The 20,509-nt window shown below is 41.3% G+C and overlaps 1 protein-coding gene across 4 annotated transcripts in view; it reads right to left on the reverse strand.

Moving 5' to 3' along the window:
- LOC126944488 (phospholipid-transporting ATPase ABCA3-like) overlaps positions 1-20,509 on the reverse strand; it is a 179,919-nt gene that overhangs the window by 145,367 nt on the left and 14,043 nt on the right. For all 4 annotated transcript variants that reach the window (XM_050774024.1, XM_050774026.1, XM_050774023.1 and 1 more), the window contains exons 2-3: positions 18,828-18,914; positions 17,672-17,936 (exon numbers count right to left, since the gene is read on the reverse strand). In XM_050774024.1, coding sequence (XP_050629981.1) covers positions 17,672-17,936; positions 18,828-18,887 — 325 coding nt within the window. In that variant the 5' untranslated portion in view covers positions 18,888-18,914. The remainder of the gene's footprint in view (positions 1-17,671; positions 17,937-18,827; positions 18,915-20,509) is intronic.

Consider the following 20,509-nt stretch of genomic DNA (forward strand, 5'->3'; position numbering starts at 1 on the left):
ATCATGCTGCTATAAAGACACATTCACACATATGTTTACTGCAGCACTGTTGGGGGGTCGGGGGAGGGGGGAGGGGGGAGGGATAGCATTAGGAGATATACCTAATGTAAATGACAAGTTAATGGGTGCAGCACACCAACATGGCACATGTATACATATGTAACAAACCTGCACGTTGTGCACATGTACCCTAGAACATAAAGTATAATAATAATAATAATAATAATAATAATAATAAAAGAAAGTTCCATCTTAGCTGATCCATTCCAAGATGGCTGAATAGGAACAGCTCCAGTCTGCAGCTCCCAGCATGACAGATGCAGAAGACAGGTGATTTCTGCATTCCAGCTGAGGTACCTGGTTCATCTCATTGGGACTGGTTGGACAGTGGGTGCAGCCCACAGAGGGTGAGCTGAAGCAGGGCGGGGTGTCACCTTACCCGGGAAGCGCAAGTGGTCAGGGGATTTCCCTTTCCTAGCCAAGGGAAGCCATGACAGACTGTACCTGGAAAAACGGGACACTCCCACCCAAATACTGCACTTTCCCCAAGATCTTAGCAACCGGCAGACAAGGAGATTCTCTCCCGTGCCTGGCTGGGTGGGACCCATGCCTATGCAGCCTTGCTCACTGCTAGCACAGCAGTCTGAGATCGAACTGTGAGGCAGCAGCCTGGCTGGGGGAGGGGCGTCTGCCATTGCTGAGGCTTGAGTAGGTAAACAAAGTGGCTGGGAAGCTCAAACTGTAGCTCAGCAAGGCCTACTGCCTCTAGACTCCACCTCTGTGGGAAGGGCTTAGCTGAACAAAAGGCAGCAGACAACACCTGCAGACTTAAATGTCCCTGTTTGACAGCTCTGAAGAGAGCAGTGGTTCTCCCAGCATGGAGTTTGAGCTCTAAAAATGGACAGACTGTCTCCTCAAGCAGGTCCGTGGCTGCTGTGTAGCCTAACTGGGAGACACCGCCCTGTAGGGGCTGACAGACACCTCATATAGGTGGGTGCCCCTCTGGGATGAAGCTTCCAGAGGAAGGATCAGGCAGCAATATTTGCTGTTCTGCAATATTTGCTGTGCTGCAGCCTCCGCTGGTGATACCCAGGCAAACAGGGTCTGGAGTGGAACTCCAGCAAACTCCAATAGACCTGCAGCTGAGGGACCTGACTGTTAGAAGGAAAACTAACAAACAGAAAGGAATAGCATCAACATCAACAAAAAAGGACTTCTACACTGAAACCCCATCTGTAGGTCACCAACATCAAAGACCAAAGGTAGATAAAACCACAAAGATGGGGAGAAACCAGAGCAGAAAGCTGAAAATTCTAAAAATCAGAGCACCTCTTCTCCTCCAAAGGATCGCAGCTTCTCGCCAGCAACAGAACAAAACTGGACGGGGAATGACTTTGACGAGTTGACAGAAGTAGGCTTCAAAAGGTCAGTAACAACAAACTTCTCTGAGCTAAAGGAGCATGCTTGAGCCCATCAAAGGAAGCTAAAAATCTTGAAGAAAGGTTAGACGAATGGCTAACTAGAATAAACAGTGTAGAGAAGACCTTAAACGACCTGATGGAGCTGAAAACCATGGCATGAGTACTTCACGATGCATGCACAAGCTTCAATAGCTGATTTGATCAAGCGGAAGAAAGGGTATCAGTGACTGAAGATCAAATTAATGAAATAAAGTGAGAAGACAAGGTGAGAGAAAAAAGAGTAAAACGAAATGAACAAAGCCTCCAAGAAATATGGGACTATGTGAAAAGACCAAATCTACGTTTGATTGGTGTACCTGAAAGTGATGGGGAGAATGGAACCAAGTTGGAAAACACTCTTCAGGATATTATCCAGAAGAACTTCCCCAACCTAGCAAGGCAGGCCAACATTCAAATTCAGAAAATACAGAGAACACCACAAAGATACTCCTTGAGAAAAGCAACCCCAAAACACATAATTGTCAGATTCACCAAGGTTGAAATGAAGGAAAAAATGTTAAGGGCAGCCAGAGAGAAAGGTCGGGTTACCCACAAAGGGAAGCCCATCAGACTAACAGCAGATCTCTTGGCAGAAACCCTACAAGCCAGAAGAGAGTGGGGGCCAATATTCAACATTTTTAAAGAAAAGAATTTTCAACCCCGAATTTCATATCCAGCAAAACTAAGTTTCATAAGTGAAGGAGAAAGCAAATCCTTTACTGACAAGCAAATGCTGAGAGATTTTGTCACCACCAGGCCTGCCTTACAAGAGCTCCTGAAGGAAGCACTAAACATGCAAAGGAACAACTGGTACCAGTCACTGCAAAAACATGCCAAATTGTAAAGACCATCAATGCTAGGAAGAAACTGCATCCATAAACGGGCAAAACAACCCGCTAACATCATAATGACAGGATCAAATCCACACACAACAATATTAACCTTAAATGTAAATGGGCTAAATGCCCCAATTGAAAGACACAGACTGGGAAACTGGATAAAGAGTCAAGACCCATCAGTGTGTTATATTCAGGAGACCACTCTCACATGCAAGGATGCACATAGGTTCAAAATAAAGGGATGGAGGAAGATCTACCAAGCAAATGGAAAGCAAAAAAAAAAAAAAAAAAAAAGCAGGGCTTGCAATCCTAGTCTCTGATAAAACAGACGTTAAACCAATGAAGATCAAAAGAGACAAAGAAGGCCATTACATAATGGTAAAGGGATCAATTCAGCAAGAAGAGCTAACTATCCTAAATATATATGCACCCAATACAGGAGCACCCAGATTCATAAAGCAAGTCCTTAGAGATATACAAAGAGACTTAGACTCCCACACAATAATCATGGGAGACTTTAACATCCCACTGTCAATATTAGACAGATCAATGAGACAGAAGGTTAATAAGAATATCCAGGACTTGAACTCATCTCTGCACCAAGCAGATCTAATAGACATCCACAGAACTCTCCACCACAAATCAACAGAATATACATTATTCTCAATACCACATTGCACTTACTCCAAAGTTGACCACATAATTGGAAGTAAAGCACTCCTCAGCAAATGTAAAAGAACAGAAATCACAACAAACTGTCTCTCAGACCACAGCGCAATCAAATTAGAACTCAGGAATAAGAAACTCACTCAAAACCGCACAACTATATGGAAACTGAACAAGTTTCTCCTGAATGACTACTGGGTATATAACAAAATGAAGGCAGAAATAAAGATGTTTTTTGAAACCAATAAGAACAAAGACACAAAGTACCAGAATCTCTGGGACACATTTAAAGCATAATGTAGAGGGAAATTTATAGCATTAAACGCCCACAAGAGAAAGCAGGAAAGATGTAAAATTGACACCCTAACATCACAATTAAAAGAACTAGAGAAGAAAGAGCAAACACATTCAAAAGCTAGCAGAAGGCAAGAAATAACTAAGATCAGAGCAGAACCGAAGGCAACAGAGACACAAAAAAACCCTTCAAAAAATCAATGAACCCAGGAGCTGGTTTTTTGAAAAGATCAACAAAATTGATAGACCACTACCAAGACTAATAAAGAAGAAAGGAGAGAAGAATAAAATAGATGCAATAAAAAATGATAAAGGGGATATCACCACATATCCCATAGAAATACAAACTACCATCAGAGAATACTATAAACACCTCTACGTAAATAAACTAGAAAATCTAGAAGAAATTGATAATTTCCTGGACACTTACACTCTCCCAAGACTAAACCAGGAAGAAGCTAAATTCCTGAATAGATCAATAACAGGCTCTGAAATTGAGGCAATAATTAATAGCCTACCAACCAAAAAAAGTTCAGGACCAGAAGGATTCACAGTCGACTTCTACCAGAGGTATAAAGAGGAGCTGGTACCATTCTTTCTGAAACTATTCCAATCAATAGAAAAAGAGGGAATCCTCCCTGACTCATTTTATGAGGCCAGGATCATCCTGATACCAAAGCCTGGCAGAGACACGACAAAAAAAGAGAATTTTAGACCAATATCCCAGATGAACATTGATGCAAAATTCCTCAATAAAATACAGGCAAACAGAATCCAGCAGCACATCAAAAAGCTTATCCACCACGATCGGGTCAGCTTCATCCCTGTGATGCAAGGCTGGTTTAACATATGCAAATCAATAAACATAATCCATCACATAAACAGAACCAGTAAGAGAAACCACATGATTATCTCAGTAGATGCAGAAAAGGCCTTCGACAAAATTCAACAGCCCTTCATAATAAAAACTCTCAATAAACTAGGTATTGATGGAATGTATCTCAAAATAATAAGAGCTATTTATGACAAACCCACAGCCAATATCATACTGAATGGACCAAAACTGGAGGCATTCCCTTTGAAAACCGGCACAAGACAAGGATGTCCTCTCTCACCACTCCTATTCAACATCATGTTGGAAGTTCTGGCCAGGGTAATCAGGCAAGAGAAAGAAATAAAGCGTATTTGATTAGGAAAAGAGGAAGTCAAATTGTCCCTGTTTGCAGATGACATGACTGTATATCTAGAAAACCCCATCGTCTCAGCCCCAAATCCCCTTAAGCTGATAAGCAACTTCAGCAAAGTATCAGGATACACAATCAATGTGCAAAAATCACAAGCATTCCTAGTGAACTACCATTCGCCATTGCTACAAAGAGAATAAAATACCTAGAATCCAACTTACAAGGGATGTGAAGGACCTCTTCAAGGAGAACTACAAACCACTGCTCAATGAAATAAAAGAGGACACAGACAAATGGAAGAAAATTCCATGCTCATGGATAGGAAGAATCAATATCGTGAAAATAGCCATACTGCCCAAGGTAATTTATAGATTCAATGCCATCCCACTCAAGCTACCAATGACTTTCTTCACAGAATTGGAATAAAACTACTTTAAAGTTCATATGGAACCAAAAAAGAGCCTGCATTGCCAAGACAATCTTACGCCAAAAGAACAAAGCTGGAGGCATCATGCTACCTGACTTCAAACTATACTACAAGGCTACAGTAGCCAAACAGCATGGTACTGGTACCAAAACAGATATATAGACTAATGGAACAGACCAGAGCCCTCAGAAATAATACCACACATCTATAACCATCTGATCTTTAACAAACCTGACAAAATCAACAAATGGGAAAAGGATTCCCTATTTAATAAATGGTGCTGGGAAAACTGACTAGCCATATGTAGAATCCCTTCCTTATACTTTATACAAAAATTAATTCAAGATGGATTAAAGACTTAAATGTTAGACCTAAAACTACAAAAACCCTAGATGAAAACCTAGGCAATACCATTCAGGACATAGGCATGGGCAAGGATTTAATGACTAAAACACCAAAAGCAATGGCAACAAAAGCCAAAATAGATAAATGGGATCTAACTAAACTAAAGAGCTTCTGCATGGCAAAAGAAACTACCATCAGAGTGAACAGGCAACCTACAGAATGGGAGAAAAATTTTGCAATCTACCCGTCTGACAAAGGGCTAATATCCAGAATCTACAAAGAACTCAAAAATATTTACAAGAAAAAAATAAACAACCCCATCAAAAAGTGGGCAAAGGATATGAATAGATACTTCTCAAAAGAAGACATCTATGCAGCCAACAAACACATGACAAAATGCTCATCATCACTGATCATCAGAGAAATGCAAATCAAAACCACAATGAGATACCATCTCAGGCCAGTTAGAATGGTGATCATTACAAAGTCAGGAAATAACAGATGCTGGAGAGGATGTGGAGAAATAGGAATGCTTTTACACTGTTGGTGGGAGTGTAAATTAGTTCAACCATTGTGGAAGACAGTGTGGCGATTCCTCAAGGATCTAGAACTAGAAATACCATTTGACCCAGCAATCCCATTACTGGGTATGTACCCAAAGGATTATAAATCATGCTACTCTAAAGACACATGCACACGTATGTTGATTGCGGCTCTATTCACAATAGCAAAGACTTGGAACCAACCCAAATGTCCATCAGTGATAGACTGGATAAAGAAAGTGTGGCACATAAACACCATGGAATACTATGCAGCCATACAAAAGGATGAGTTCATGTCATTTGCAGGGACATGGATGAAGCTGGAAACCATCTTCTGAGCAAACTATCACAAGAACAGAAAACCAAACACCACCTGTTCTCACTCATAGGTGGGAACTGAACAATGAGATAACTTAGACACAGGGTGGGGAACATCACACACCAGTGCCTGTTGTGGGGTTGGGGGAGTGGGGAGTGATAGCATTAGGAGAAATATCTAATGTAAATGACGAATTGATGGGTGCAGCAAACCAACATGGCACATGTTTACCTGTGTATCAAACCTGCACATTGTGCACATGTATGCTAGAGCTTAAAGTATAATTAAAAAAAAAGAAATAAAAAAGGGAAGTTCCATCTTAAAGGGAAATTAAAAAACAGATCTACCTGGGCGACGTGGCTCACGCCTGTAATCCCAGCACTTTGGCAGGCTGAGGCAAGCGGATCACCTGAGGTCAGGAATTCAAGACCAGCCTTGCCAACATGGCGAAATCCCTTCTCTACTAAAAATACCAAAAATTGGCCAGGCATAGTGGTGGGCTCCTGTAATCCTAGCTACTCAGGAGGCTGAGACAGGAGAATCGCTTGAACCTGGGAGGTGGAGGTTGCAGTGAGCCGAGATCGTGCCACTGTACTCCAGTCTGGGCAACAAGAGCAAAACACCCTCTCAAAAGAAAAGAAAAGAAAAAATCCACAAAATTTATTCAAAATCCACATTATGAGAATCTCTACCATAGAAAACACTAAGAAATTAAGGAATGATACTACTTTATTGTTTCAATATTTGAGGCAATTACGTTTCAATATTTGAGGTGATCAATCAATGGATTTAGCCTAGATTAAACTTAATCTAATTGAAATTTTAAAAGACCAGGGTGTCATTTGTACTCTTCTGAGCCAAAGTAGTCATGTAAAATATCTATATGTGGAATTGTATACACTAAAGATTTTCTTAGGAGTAACATGTTTGATGTAAACAGGGTATCAAAGGCTTCAAAAACCTGCAGGGGAAAATGAAATATCATGTGGTTTTATTACTAAGATTTAAATGGCTTGATTGTCACAACTCTTCCTGCGGCAAATCCCCAACTATCTGATTCTCAAAAGCTTCCATCGGGAGCCTCATTATTGCCAACGTAGATGGAATAGCTTGAGAGAGAACATCAACATCCTCACCAAAGGTACTATTCCATGCTTCTCAAGTCCCCATTTCTCAACAGGGCTTCCACTCCCTGCCACACTTGTCACCTGGACTCCAACGTATCGCTAGTTCTGAATCTCAAAAAGACGAGCATACAGTCAGTTCCCCCAGCTACTTTGCTCTACTCATTTTTTGCACAAAAAAACTATGAAAAACAAAGCAAAATAAAAACGTAACACTCAACTCCAAAGATTTAGCCCCCATCCTGGACAAGTGTCTTTTCTGTATGTATGGATCCTGGGTGGAGACCCTTGAGTTTTGAGCCTCCAAAACATCTGCATTTAGGTAAATGTGGTGGTTGGGCACTTGCTTTATATTTGCATAAAAATGAGGCATTCCTATAGTTCTCATAAACAAAGAAACAGGTTTATCCAAAGGGAAGAGGGAAGAATGAGGTCAGATTCTGGTGTTCCTGGGTCAATATTTATTTAGCCTGAGGGGTGATTGTGCATTCACAATATTTATCTCCAAGACATGTACTGTAAGCCCTCACTTATCATCATCAATAGGTTCTTGGAAACTAACTTGAAGTGAAATGATGTATAACGAAACTAACTTTGCCATAATCTAATTGATATAAACAAGAGTTAAGGGCCAGCATCGTGGCTCAAGCACTTGGGAGGTTGAGGCAGGAGGATTGCTTGAGGCCAGGAGTTTGAGGCCAGCCTGACCAACATAGTGACACTCTATTTCTACTAAATTAAAAAAAAAAAATTAGCCCAGGAGTAGTGGCCCACATCTATCATCCCAGTTACTTGGGAAGTTGAGGTGGGAGGAACGCTTGAGCCTGGGAGTTTGAGATTACAGTGAGCTATGATTACACCACTGCACCCCAGCCTGGGTAGCATAGCAAGACTTTGTCTCTGGGAAAAAAAAGAGTTAAGTTTTTATTGCATATTACTGTTTTCTTTTTTCGGGGGGGATGGGATTTTGTTCTGTACTCCTAGGCTGGAGTGCCTATGGTATATTTATGATCAGAAAAAACATCACCAAACATCTAAATAAATACCAAAACACTTCTAATATTAAGCATTGAAATAAATAATGTGAACCATATATACATTTAAGACAGATTAACAAACACAAGTAAAATAATCATTTAGCTAGTTATTCCAGTTCAAGGTCGCAGGGGGCCAGAGCCTGTCCCTGCAGCTTAGGACACAAAGTAAGAACCAACCCTAGACTGGATGAATGCCATCACCGGGCACAGTCACACACACCCCACATTCACTTAGACTGGGACAATGTCGACATGCCAATGGCCCTAAAGTGCACATCCCAGGCCAAGGCTGGGAACCGCCCTTGGAGGACTCAAATTTTTTGCCACTCTCTGCATGTCTGCAAATGACCTCAAAAGTGAAACAGTTACTTTGATGCAGGAGGAAACTGGAATGCCCAGAGAAAACCCACACAGATATGGAGAGAACATGCAAGCTCCACACAGACAACAGCCCGGGCTGGGAATCAATTTCTTTTTTCCATCAAAGTTATAACAAAATGACGTTGGACAAAATGATGTTATTCAAGGGCCTGCTGGATTTCAGGCAGCCACTGGAAGAAAGGATCCGGCCTCCCTGACTGCTTTTTATACTCAGATTTCCATGTTGATCTCTAGTCAGCAACATAATCATTCCCCAAAGTCGATGAAATGTTGATGAGAGTAACAGCTTTCATCATGAGATGAATCAGACATCTCTCAGCCTCATGTGTGACTCCATATGACCAGCTTATACTTGGCTGCCAATGTTCTTCTAAATCACTCATCAGCTTCAAAGAACCCCCGGGCACAGACCAGGACAAGGCTTGATCTGTGCTTGCCGCTAATCATGGTAACTCATGGCTGAGGGTGTGTCCAAGATTTTGGCACCAACCCGAGCCCTTTACTGCATCTCAAACAGGCTGGGGATGGTAGGTATCAAGGATAACCCAATTAGTTTTGAAAAGCAGTAAATGTACTGCTTTTCTGATCCATAATGCTAAGAGTTGTGATATATTGTAATACAATTATGGTGTCAGAAAAAAATGTGATTGTCCTTAGGGACTATCACTGATGATACATTTTGATATAAAACTGCAGATTTTGGCCAGGTGTGGTGGCTCATACCTGTAATCCCAGCACTTTGGGAGGGAGAGGCAGGCAGATCACTTGAGGCTAGGAGTTCGAGACCAGCCTGGCCAATATGGTGAAACCCTGTCTCTACTAAAAATACAAAAAATTAGCTGGGCGTGGTGGCTTGTAATCCTAGCTACTTGGGAGGCTGAGGCAGGAGAATCCTTGAACCCGGGAGGCAGAGGTTGCAGTGAGCCAAGATCGCGCCACTGCACTCTAGCCTGGGCAACAAGTGCAAAACTCCGTATCAAAAAAAAAAAAAAAAAAAAAAAAAGACTGCAGATTTATTATTGTGAGGAAAGGGTTAATAGCAAACATAAATCCTATTTTCCTGGACCCAGATGTACCCACTAAGATAGCTATGAGTTTACTCTCTGGCAGCACTGTGCCTAGGTATGTGCTGAGCTAAAAATAGAGAATGTTAGCAGTGCCTGGAACCCATTATCAATATTGTTTGCTGCAGTACATCTCATCTACAGACTGAACTTGGCTTGAGAAGAAAGTAACTAGGACTTTGCACAAATTCTGGCAAACAAAAGTGGCGGCTTCCCTATAATTACAGGGTCTACAACGTATCGACCTCAGCTCTTGAACTGCATGTGCCCTGTGTACTGGGGGAGCGTACAGCTGCACCTGCGCTGTTGGGAGACTTTCATATGAAAGTGCTGATGCTGTACATGTTATGTTCCCATCCTGGACACCATCCATTTTCATTATTCACAGTTATATTCTATAAAGTCATCACAGACACTTGAGTTAGGGAATACCGAATGATTACTCCTAGGGAAAATACAAAATTAGGTTCCTGCAAGCCTCTGGTGACATTTTCATCAATTGATCAATACATAAGCCGTTTTTTTGGGGTGTTTCTGTTTAAAGATACCTTATTTAATACATACTGTTGATTCGCTAACACTGACCTTATGGCCAGCAGCAGAATAACTCATGCCTGAATTAAGCTTCTCTAACATAGGTACTTTCTCCAAAAGACATAATCAGGGCCAGGCACGGTGGATCATGCCTGTAATCCCAGCACTTTGGGAGGCCAAGGGGGGCAGATCACTTGAGATCAGGAGTTCTAGACCAGCCTGGCCAACTTGGTGAAACCCCATCTCTACTAAAAATATAAAACTGTAGCCAGGTGCGGTGATGTGCGCCTGTAGTTTCAGCTACTCAGGAGGCTGAGACAGGAGAATGGCTTGAGCTGGGGGAGGTGGAGGTTGCAGTGAGCCGAGATCATGCCATTGCACTCTAGCATGGGCAACAGAGTAAGAGCCTGTCTCAATAAATAAATAAATAAATAAATAAATAAATAAATAAATAAATAAATAAATTTTTAAAAAGATATACTCATAGCTCTTTTGCACTTAGGAAAATGAGACAGTACTTCAGCACTATGCCTGGGGGTGATATTAAACAACAAAATCACCAACATAAAGAACAAAGATGCAAAAAAAAAAAAAAAAGGCACCAACTATATCAAGTCAAGAATACTTGTTAGTACTATGAGAGTTGAAACAAGGTGGACAGGGTGTCATCTTGTTTGACCTGGCCAAGGCTGGGAACCACCCTTGGAGGACTCAAATTTTTTGCCACTCTCTGCATGTCTGCAAATGACCTCAAAAGTGAAATGTGAAACGGTTACTGATTTTGAGTTACACATAAATTTTAGTGAGTCATTGATTTCACAAATTCAGAATCCACAAATAATGACAGTCAATTCTACTTTCTCAAGATAGTTTAATCTGGCGGTATATTTGGACTGCCAAATACTTAATACTTAAAGTATATTTGGACTGCCATCCAAACCTGAGAACACTGTTGGTGGCTATGAAATTATGCTAAGGGGTCATAATCATCACTTTTGGTAAAGCTGCAAAATACCAGGTGCAAAGCACCTGATCTAATAATCTCCCTTTCTCAGGGGGTAAGCAAAGCTGGCAAATACATTTCAAAGCTGAAAGTAGCTTCTCGGGGCCTGGAATCAGGGGGGCACCTACACGGTTGGTCAGGAGCAGGAGACAAGGGCCTCAGAGAATTCAACTCATCAAAGCTGGTAAAACTAAGTCCACTCTTAAGAAAAAAAATAGTAGGCTGGGTGCGGTGGCTCATGCCTGTAATCCCAACAGTTTGGGAGGCCAAGGCGGGCGGATCACCTGAGATCAGGAGATCAGGAGTTTGAGACCAGCCTGACCAACATGGATAAACCCTGTCTCTACTAAAAATAGAAAACTAGCCACATGTGGTGGCGCATGCCTGTAATTCCAGCTACTCAAGAGGCTGAGGCAGAAGAGTTACTTGAAACCAGGAGGCGGAAGTTGCGTAGAGCCAAGATCACACCATTGCACTCCAGCCTGGGCAACAAGAGTGAAACTCCATCTCAAAAAAAAAAAAAAAAAAAAAAAAAAAAAAAAGAAAGAAGAAAGAAAGAAAGAAAGAAAGAAAGAAAGAAAGAAAGAAAGAAAGAAAGAAAGAAAAAGGCACATAGCTGGAAATAGAATGTAATATCAAAATTTAAGAGCTAGATGCTGGAAATGGAATATAACATCAAAAGTTAAAAGTGGCCAGATGCAATAGCTCACACCTGTACTCCCAGCACTTTGGGAGGTAGAGGCGGGTGGATCATTTGAGGTCAGGAGTTCAAGACCAATCTGACCAACATGGTGAAAACCCGTCTCTAACAAAAATACAAAAAAATTAGCTAGATGTGGTAGCAGGTGCCTGTAGTTCCAGACACTCAGGAGGCTGAGGCAGGAGAATTGCTTGAACTTGGGAAGTGGAGGTTGCCAAGTGGGCCGAGATTGTGTCACTGAAGTCCAGCCTGCGTGACACTCCACTCCTCCATCTCAGGAAAAAAAAAAAAAAAAAAAAAAGGTTAAAAGTTAGGTGGAAGTGAAATAAAAGGGAAGAATCACAAAGAACAAACCCAGAATGCTCTTGAGTTCCAATAAAGCTGAAATATTTGCAGTTGTCCTTTATGACTAGGCAGGCTTAAAACCACAAGATCCAGGTGGTAAGATTAAGATTAGAGAGGAAACACAGGGTTGATTTCCTTGGACCAGGTAGTTAAAGGCAGAAAGTTTGGTTATTTCCATTGCCTTGAATGAATCCAAGAAGCAGTAATCCAAATTTCAAATGGACAGGTTTACAGAGATAGACATGGTTTCCTGTTCAAAATGTTTCCTCTACTGTTCATTTTGTTTCATATTTTGTATCATTATTTGTGAAAGAGAAGACATATTGGAAGTATTGCTAGATGCTACAGCTTTTCCTAATAGTCACGGGTAGGCTGGCCTTATGGTGATACTCAGCATAGATGCTGGCAGAGCAGAAAGCTGTGTTTCCTATAATCATAATAAATCCAGTCTTTTTTTTTTAGACAGATTCTCACTCTGCCACCCAGTCTGGATCGCAGTGGCATGATCTTGGCTCACTGCAACCTCCACCTCCCAGGTTCAAGCGATTCTCCTGTCTCAGCCTCCTGAGTAGCTGGGACTACAGGTGCCCACCACCACGTCCAGCTAATTTTTGTGTTTTTAGTAGAAATGGGGTTTCACCATGTTGAACAGGCTGTTCTCAATCTCCTGACCTCATGATCCACCTGCCTTGGCCTCCCAAATTGCTGGGATTACAGGCATGAGCCACTGTGCCTGCCCAATAAATCTAGTCTTTACTGAGCACTTACTATGTGCAGAGAACTGGTCTAAATACTTCACATATACACAGCTACTCTATAAATATGACACTATTATTATTTTCTTTTTCCAAGTGAGGAAGTATGCTGTTTATTTTGGTTTGTCCTAGACCCCCTAGAGCAGGGGTACACAACCCCCAGGCCATGGACTGGAACCACATCACACAGCAGGAGGTGAGCAGCTGGTGAGCGAACGAAGCTTCATCTGTATTTACAGCTGCTCCCTGTCACTTGTATTGCCAGCTGAGCTTTGCCTCCTGTCAGATCAGCAGAGGCATTTGATTCTCATAGAAGCGCAAACCCTATTGTGAACTGCACATATGAGGGATCTAGGCTGCGTGCTCCTTGTGAGAATCTAATGCCTGATGATCTGCCACTGTCTCCCATCACCCCCAGATAGGACTGCCTAGTTTCAGGAAAACAAGTTCAGGGCTCCTGCTGATTCTACATTATGGTGAGTTGTATAATTATTTCACTATATATTACTATGTAATAAGAGAAATAAAGTACACAATAAATGTGATGTGCTTGAATCACCCTGAAACCATCCCCCCTCCACTGGTCTGTGGAAAACCTGTCTTCTAGGCAACCAGTCCTTGGTGCCAAAAAGGTTGGGGACCATTGTCCTAGAGAAACTGCTGTAGAGAGATATTGATGTGTGGAGCTGGTGGTGCACTGGTTTTATGGTATGTAGCTTCAGAGGTCTTTGGTCAAAAGCCATTTTACATTCCCATCACTTGACATCTGAAATCATTCTTTTCCTAACTTCGTTTCCTTTCTAGTTTAGATTCCAGGACCCATCTCTTTAATAACTCTTCCAGTTCTTCAATTCGTTTGTCTCTCCCACCTTCAATCCAAGTGACCTGGCCAAAACAAAACAAACAAAAAACCCAGCCCTAAAAGAATCTTTCAACTTTTTTCATTCCAACATATACCCAACTTGCTTAGCCCCAATAAGGAGAGCATTAAACACACACAAACATGTAACCATGTCCTGAAAGCCTAGACTGGGGATAGCTGTTCTTCCCATCGTGGTCATGCGTAAGAAAGCAAATGCCGCAGCCTGGGATGATGACGATGATGATGGGATGACGGGGTAGAGCTGAACCCCAGCTGAAACTCCAGACACCTGAGCAGCTCTTCTCCTCACCCCTCCAGTAGTTACATGAGTTCTGCTTCTCCTGGTATAGGAGGTTCCATTTGCTTTCTTCCTTTCATTGTTCCTGGTCTCCTCAGATATCTAAACTGTATTCCCGGATATTCATCTTTCTCTCTCTCTCGCTCTCTCTTTTTTTTTTTTTTGAGACGGAGTCTCACTCTGTCACCCAGGCTGGAGTGCAGTGGCGTGATCTTGGCTCACTGCAACCTCCACCTCCTAGGTTCAAGTGATTCTCCTGCCTCAGTCTCCCGAGTAGCTGGGACTACCGGCACCTGCCACCACGCCTGGATAATTTTGGTATTTTTAGTAGAGACAGTTTCACCATGTTGGCCAGGATGGTCTCAATCTCCCGACCTTGTAAACTCCCGCCTCTGCCTCCCAAAGTGCTGGGATTACAGGCGTGAACCACTGGGTCCGGCTCGGGTATTCATCTTTGACTGTCAGCTGCCTTAATTAACCATATGTATCCAGGAAGAGGGGCGAAAGCCTGGGTATGAACTTCTAGTCTTCCAAGTGAGTACAGGCAGGTAGATGACAGTGGCTGGAGGGCTAAAATGCTGAGCAGTGATTTCAGTAGCTGCACCAGGCTGGTGAGACAGGATAGAGCTCAAGCCCCACAAGGTGAGGAGCCTTCTTGAACCCCCGACTTTCAGTTGAATCATGGAATGGTCATGTCCTAGGAGTAAGGATCAATTACACACTAGTACCAGGGTTATGCCCAGAAGTAAAGAGAAAACAGAAATAGGGCAGTCTTTAGTGAAGCTAAAACTAGCCTTCAGTGGGGGCAGGGGGAGCTACCAGTACAATAATGATCCAAAAGAAAATTTAACCTTCTTTGGATAAAGAAATATCCCCAAGAGCCTTCAAAAGTTTTCATCTGCAACATCTTGGATTTGATAAAAATATACAAGGCATGTTACAAAATAGAACTCAATCACATAAAAGAAAAAAAGAAAGATAAACAAGTGATCCAGATACCAGAACTTCCTGGCAGGGATTTTAAAGTAACTACGGTTGATATGGTTAATAAACTTAAAAATGGTACATTTTCCAAGAGACCTGGAACCTATTCAAAATAGAGATAAATGGAAATTCCAGAACTGAAAAATATTGCTTTTAAAATGATTCAATGGAAAGATCACATGAACTTTAATTCAAAATAAATAAGCAAAAAGAAAAATAGCTAAATCTCAGCTGGAAATTTTAACATCTTAAAAATATATAAATTTGAATATATAGAGGCCGGGTGCAGTGACTCATACCTATAATCCCAGCACTTTGGGAGGCAGAGGCGGGAGATCACAATGTCAGGAGATGGAGACCATCCTGGCCAACATGGTGAAACCCCATCTCTACTAAAAATACAAAAAATTAGCCAGGCGTGGTGGCAGGTGCCTGTAGTACCAGCTACTCAAGAGGCTGACGCAGGGGAATTGCTTGAACCTGGGAGGTGGGAGGTTGCAGTGAGCCGAGATTGTGCCACTGCACTCCAGCCTGGTGACAGAGTGAGACTCCGTCCAAAAAAAAAAAAAAAAAAGAAAGAAAAAATTAATACATATAGTATATAACTTATTTAATCATAATAATACCTGATTGGAAATTTAATACTTCTTTCAATGACTGATATAATAAGCAGACAAAAAAAAAAAGAATACAGATGACTTGAAAAGCATGACACTTAGCCAGCTTTGCCTAGGTGGCATTTATAGAACACCAGAAGCAAAACCTACAGCACACAGTTTTTACAAATGCACAGAAAACATTTGTCAAAATATACCATGTACTAGTCATAAACAATTCTCAAAATGTCAAAGAACTGGAATCGAGTATACTCTCTGATGAAAGGAAATTAAAACAGAAATCAACAACAGAAAGATAGCAAGAAGCCCCCAGTGCTTGGAAGTTCAGCAACACATTTCTAAAAATTTTAAAATTCCATGCATCAAAGAAGACATCAGAGTGGAAATCAGAAAATATTTTGAGTAACCCAAACAGACTGTTGGAGTAACCCATAATAGACTCTAAATTTGTTGGGATATTTTTGTTGTAGAATTTAAAAATTACTGGGAACTTCATATTCTTTTGTTTCAGTCTTTATTTTAAAATAAGAATGTTTTGATAAAAAAGCAAACAACAAAAAAGAATGCTTTGAGATGGCATCTACTCTCAAGGACTCTCATATCTCTTGAAAGACAAAAAAAGATGGAAAAGTTGCATGAGTGTGTGTGTGTGCGCCCATGCACACACATGTGTAGAGAGAGGTATGCTAGGGAGATGCCCACAAACTTTTTCTTCTTCAATTTTTTTTTTTTTTTTTTTTTTGAGACAGAGTTTCACTCTGTCACCCAGGCTGGAGTGCAGTGGCACAATTTTGCCTCACCACAACCTCCTCCTCCTGGGTTCAAGCGATTCGCATGCCTCAGCCTCCTGAGTAGCTGGGACTACAGGTGCACACCACCACGCCTGGCTAATTTTTATATTTTTAGTAGAGATGGAGTTTCACCATGTTGGCCAGGCTAGTCTCAAACTCCTGACCTCAGGTGATCTGCCCGCCTCGGCCTCCCAAAATGCTGGGATTACAGGCGTGAGCCACCGCGCCTGGCCGGCCCAAACTTCTGACAGTATTTACCTCTGAGAGAAAGAGATAAGAAACTGATCTGGGAATATGAAGGTAAGTGAGGGACTGAAGGCTTTTAAAATAATGCTACATAGCTTGAGTGTTTTCTAAAGCCTTCTTATATTACTCACACCACATTTTAATATAAAACATTGTTTTAAATAACTGACCACTGATCGGTGGCACAAAATCACACACCCCTGAAGGTATACTTACCCAGGTTCAAGAAGCACAACCAGATAGAAAAAAACAGTATCACAAAACTGGATAACAACTTAGAATCATCATCATAATTGGTCATCTCATTTTGAAATATTACTATTTGTTCTGGGCTCTACGAATAAAATATTTTCTGGAAATTTAACTTTCAAGTGTAATGAAGTCCATAATATTTACACTTAGTATGAGGATTCCAACGATGTTTTACTTGGGAGGTTAAGAACCAGTTAATATGGCCAGGCGCGGTGGCTCAAGCCTGTAATCCCAGCACTTTGGGAGGCCGAGACGGGCGGATCACGAGGTCAGGAGATCGAGACCATCCTGGCTAACACGGTGAAACCCCGTCTCTACTTAAAAAAATACAAAAAACTAGCCGGGCGAGATGGCGGGCGCCTGTAGTCCCACCTACTTGGGAGGCTGAGGCAGGAGAATGGCGTAAACCCGGGAGGCGGAGCTTGCAGTGAGCTGAGATCCGGCCACTGCACTCCAGCCCTGGCGACAGAACCAAACTCCGTCTCAAAAAAAAAAAAAAAAAAAAAAAAAAAAAAAGAACCAGTTAATAAGGTTGTAAGTATGTCTTCACTAAATCAACTTAGTAATTCTGTATGTTTTTTCAGAAAACGTTAAGTTCTAACCTTTCATTTGGGGGTTTAAATCCATTTTCACCCTTTCGACAATACCCTGAACCACAGTACTTCTGGAAGGCACATAAGCCAATTCCAAAGGGAAAGCAGAAGCTAAGGAAGCTGTGACGTAGAAAGGCACTTCATCAACAGGCTGAGCAGCGAAATCAAAAGGTCCGTTCTTCTTTATAACAATAACAGAGCGTACTGCCAAGAGTGCGGCACTAAACAGAAATGTGAGGACCATTTCCACAACTAAAGCAATACATCGCCGCCTCTAGAAGAAGAAGAAAAAAGATTATGTTAATTGTCCTAAGAGGTTATTAACTTTGCAAGTTCATTTTTGAATTTTTTTTTTAATTTTTAATTTTCGTGGGTACATAGCAGGTATATGTATTTATGGGTTACATGAGATATTTTGATACAGGCACACAATGCATAATCATCACATCAAGGTAAATTGGGTATCCATTCCCTCAAGCATTTATCCCTTATGTTACAAACAATCCAGTTATACTCTTTTAGATAGTTTTAAATGTACGATCAAATTATTTTTGACTCTAGTCATTCTGTTGTGCTAGCAAATACTATGTCTTATCCATGCTTTCTATTTTTTGTACCCATTAACCATCTCCACTTCCCCCTTACCTACCCCAAGCTACCCCTTCCCGGCCTCTGTTAACCATCCTTCTACTGTCCATCTCCATGAGTTCAATTGTTTCAATTTTTAGTTTCTACCAATAAGTGAGAACATGCAAAGTTTGTCTTTCTGTGCCTGGCTTATCTCACTTTACATAATGACCTCCAGTTCCATCTATATTGTTGCAAATGAGAGGATCTCATTCTTTTTCATGGCTGAATAGTCCTGTATTGTGTATAATTCTTTTATATTAAGATAAAAGATACTTTATAAAAGAATATATAGGTTGCCAAAAACACAGCTTCACTCTATAATAGCAGGAGTTTCCTGGACTGTCTTTTTTCTGCTTTCTACATAACAGCCTGCTATTATCTCCCTCTGGGAGAACTCTATATTTGGCAGAGATAACCCAGCCTTCGTACTGAAAAAAGTAAAACAGTAAAAGTTGAAATTCAATGATCAAGCTGTCAGAAGTTCCCCCTGTGGCCTCTGAGCTGTTGGAATAACCCTATAGGTAGTTCAACTTACCTTTAAAATAAAATTCTTCCAGAGAAGAACCATAAATTTTTTGGCCTCCGAGAAATCCATTCTTCTAAAAAGAGAGGAAGTTCAACTCTATGGAGGGAGTAAAGTTTTTTAAAAAGAAAAGATTATCTAATGATGTGTAAATTTTAGACAAGTAAATTACTTAAACTACTTAATTTTATAATCAAGCTTTAAAGACAAGAAATATTTAATAAAGATTTAAAATAGGAACTATAAGGATTTAAAATATTTGAGAAATTGTTTATCCCTATTATTTTTTTGAGACAGAGTCTTACTCTGTCACCCAGGCTGGACTGCAGTGGTGCAATCTCAGCTCACTGCAACCTCTTCCTCCCACAAGTGATTCTTCTGCCTCAGCCTCCTGAATAGCTGGGATTACAGGCACCTGCCACCACGCCTAGCTAACTTGTATTTTTAGTAGAGATGGGGTTTCACCATGTTGGCCAGGCTGGTCTCGAACTTCTGACCTCAAGTGATCTGCCCACCTCAGCCTCCCAACCTACATTTTTAATTTAGTCAACATCTATGGAGCTTCTAATATGGATAAAATACCAACCACAAAACAAAGATCAATAAGTTGTTGATGCAAGTTTCCAGATAAATTTTGCCAGTAGTTTTCCCAATCCCCATGGAAATACTAATTTAAAAACAACAAAAAACAAGTAAGTCACCACCAATGGCAAAGCAACAAAACAGTATATAAAATCACAGCACAACTATAAGCCCAAAATGCTATTCAATAATCTATCAGATTGGAAGTAACTACCACTAACAGTATTGCTAAGGGGAACAGATTTGCAATGAACTGAATGTGTATGTTCCCCTAACTTCTTATGTTAAATCCTAACACCCAAAGTCAAGGTATTTGGAAGTGGGGATTTTGGGGCCGGGCACAGTGGCTCATGCCTGTAATCCCAACACTTTGGGAGGCCAAGGCGGGTGGATCACCTGAGGTCAGGAGTTCAAGACCAGCCTGGCCAACATGGTGAAGCCCTGTCTCTGCTAAAAATACAAAACATTAGCCAGGCCTGGTGGCAGGCGCCTGTAATCCCAGCTACTCGGGAGGCTGAGGCAGGAGAATTGAGGCAGGAGAATCACTTGAACCAGGGAGGCGGAGGTTGCAGTGTCTGAGATTGCACCACTGCACTCCAGCCTGGGCAACAAGAGTGAAACTCTATCTCAAAAAATTAAAGAAATAAATGGAAATAAAAATGAAGTGGGGATTTAGAGAGGTGATTAGAATGGGATGAATTCCCTTATAAAAGAGGCCCCACAGAGATCTCTCATTCCTTCCACCATCTGAGGACACAAAGAAAAGACAGGCCAACCAGGAGAGGGGTCCTCACTAGACATGGAATGTGCTGCCACCTTGATCTTGGACTTCACAGCCATCAGAACTGTGAGCAATAAACCTCTGCTGTTTTTAAACCACATAGTCTGTGGTATTTTGCTACAGTATCCCAAATGGTCTAAGAGAAGATTCATTCTTATATTTAATGAATATTTTCTGAATACCTACTACATGTCATGTGAGGTGTAGATATACAATGGGAAGCAAAACAAATGAAATTCATCCCTCATGGTAAGAGTGACATGGAAGTTTCCTTTTAATAACCCAGGATCTGAAGTTAGACTGCCTAGGTTGAAATCGCACCACTACCATG

Source organism: Macaca thibetana, chromosome 20 (assembly GCF_024542745.1).
Source record: "Macaca thibetana thibetana isolate TM-01 chromosome 20, ASM2454274v1, whole genome shotgun sequence".
NCBI classification, from domain to species: domain Eukaryota; kingdom Metazoa; phylum Chordata; class Mammalia; order Primates; family Cercopithecidae; genus Macaca; species Macaca thibetana.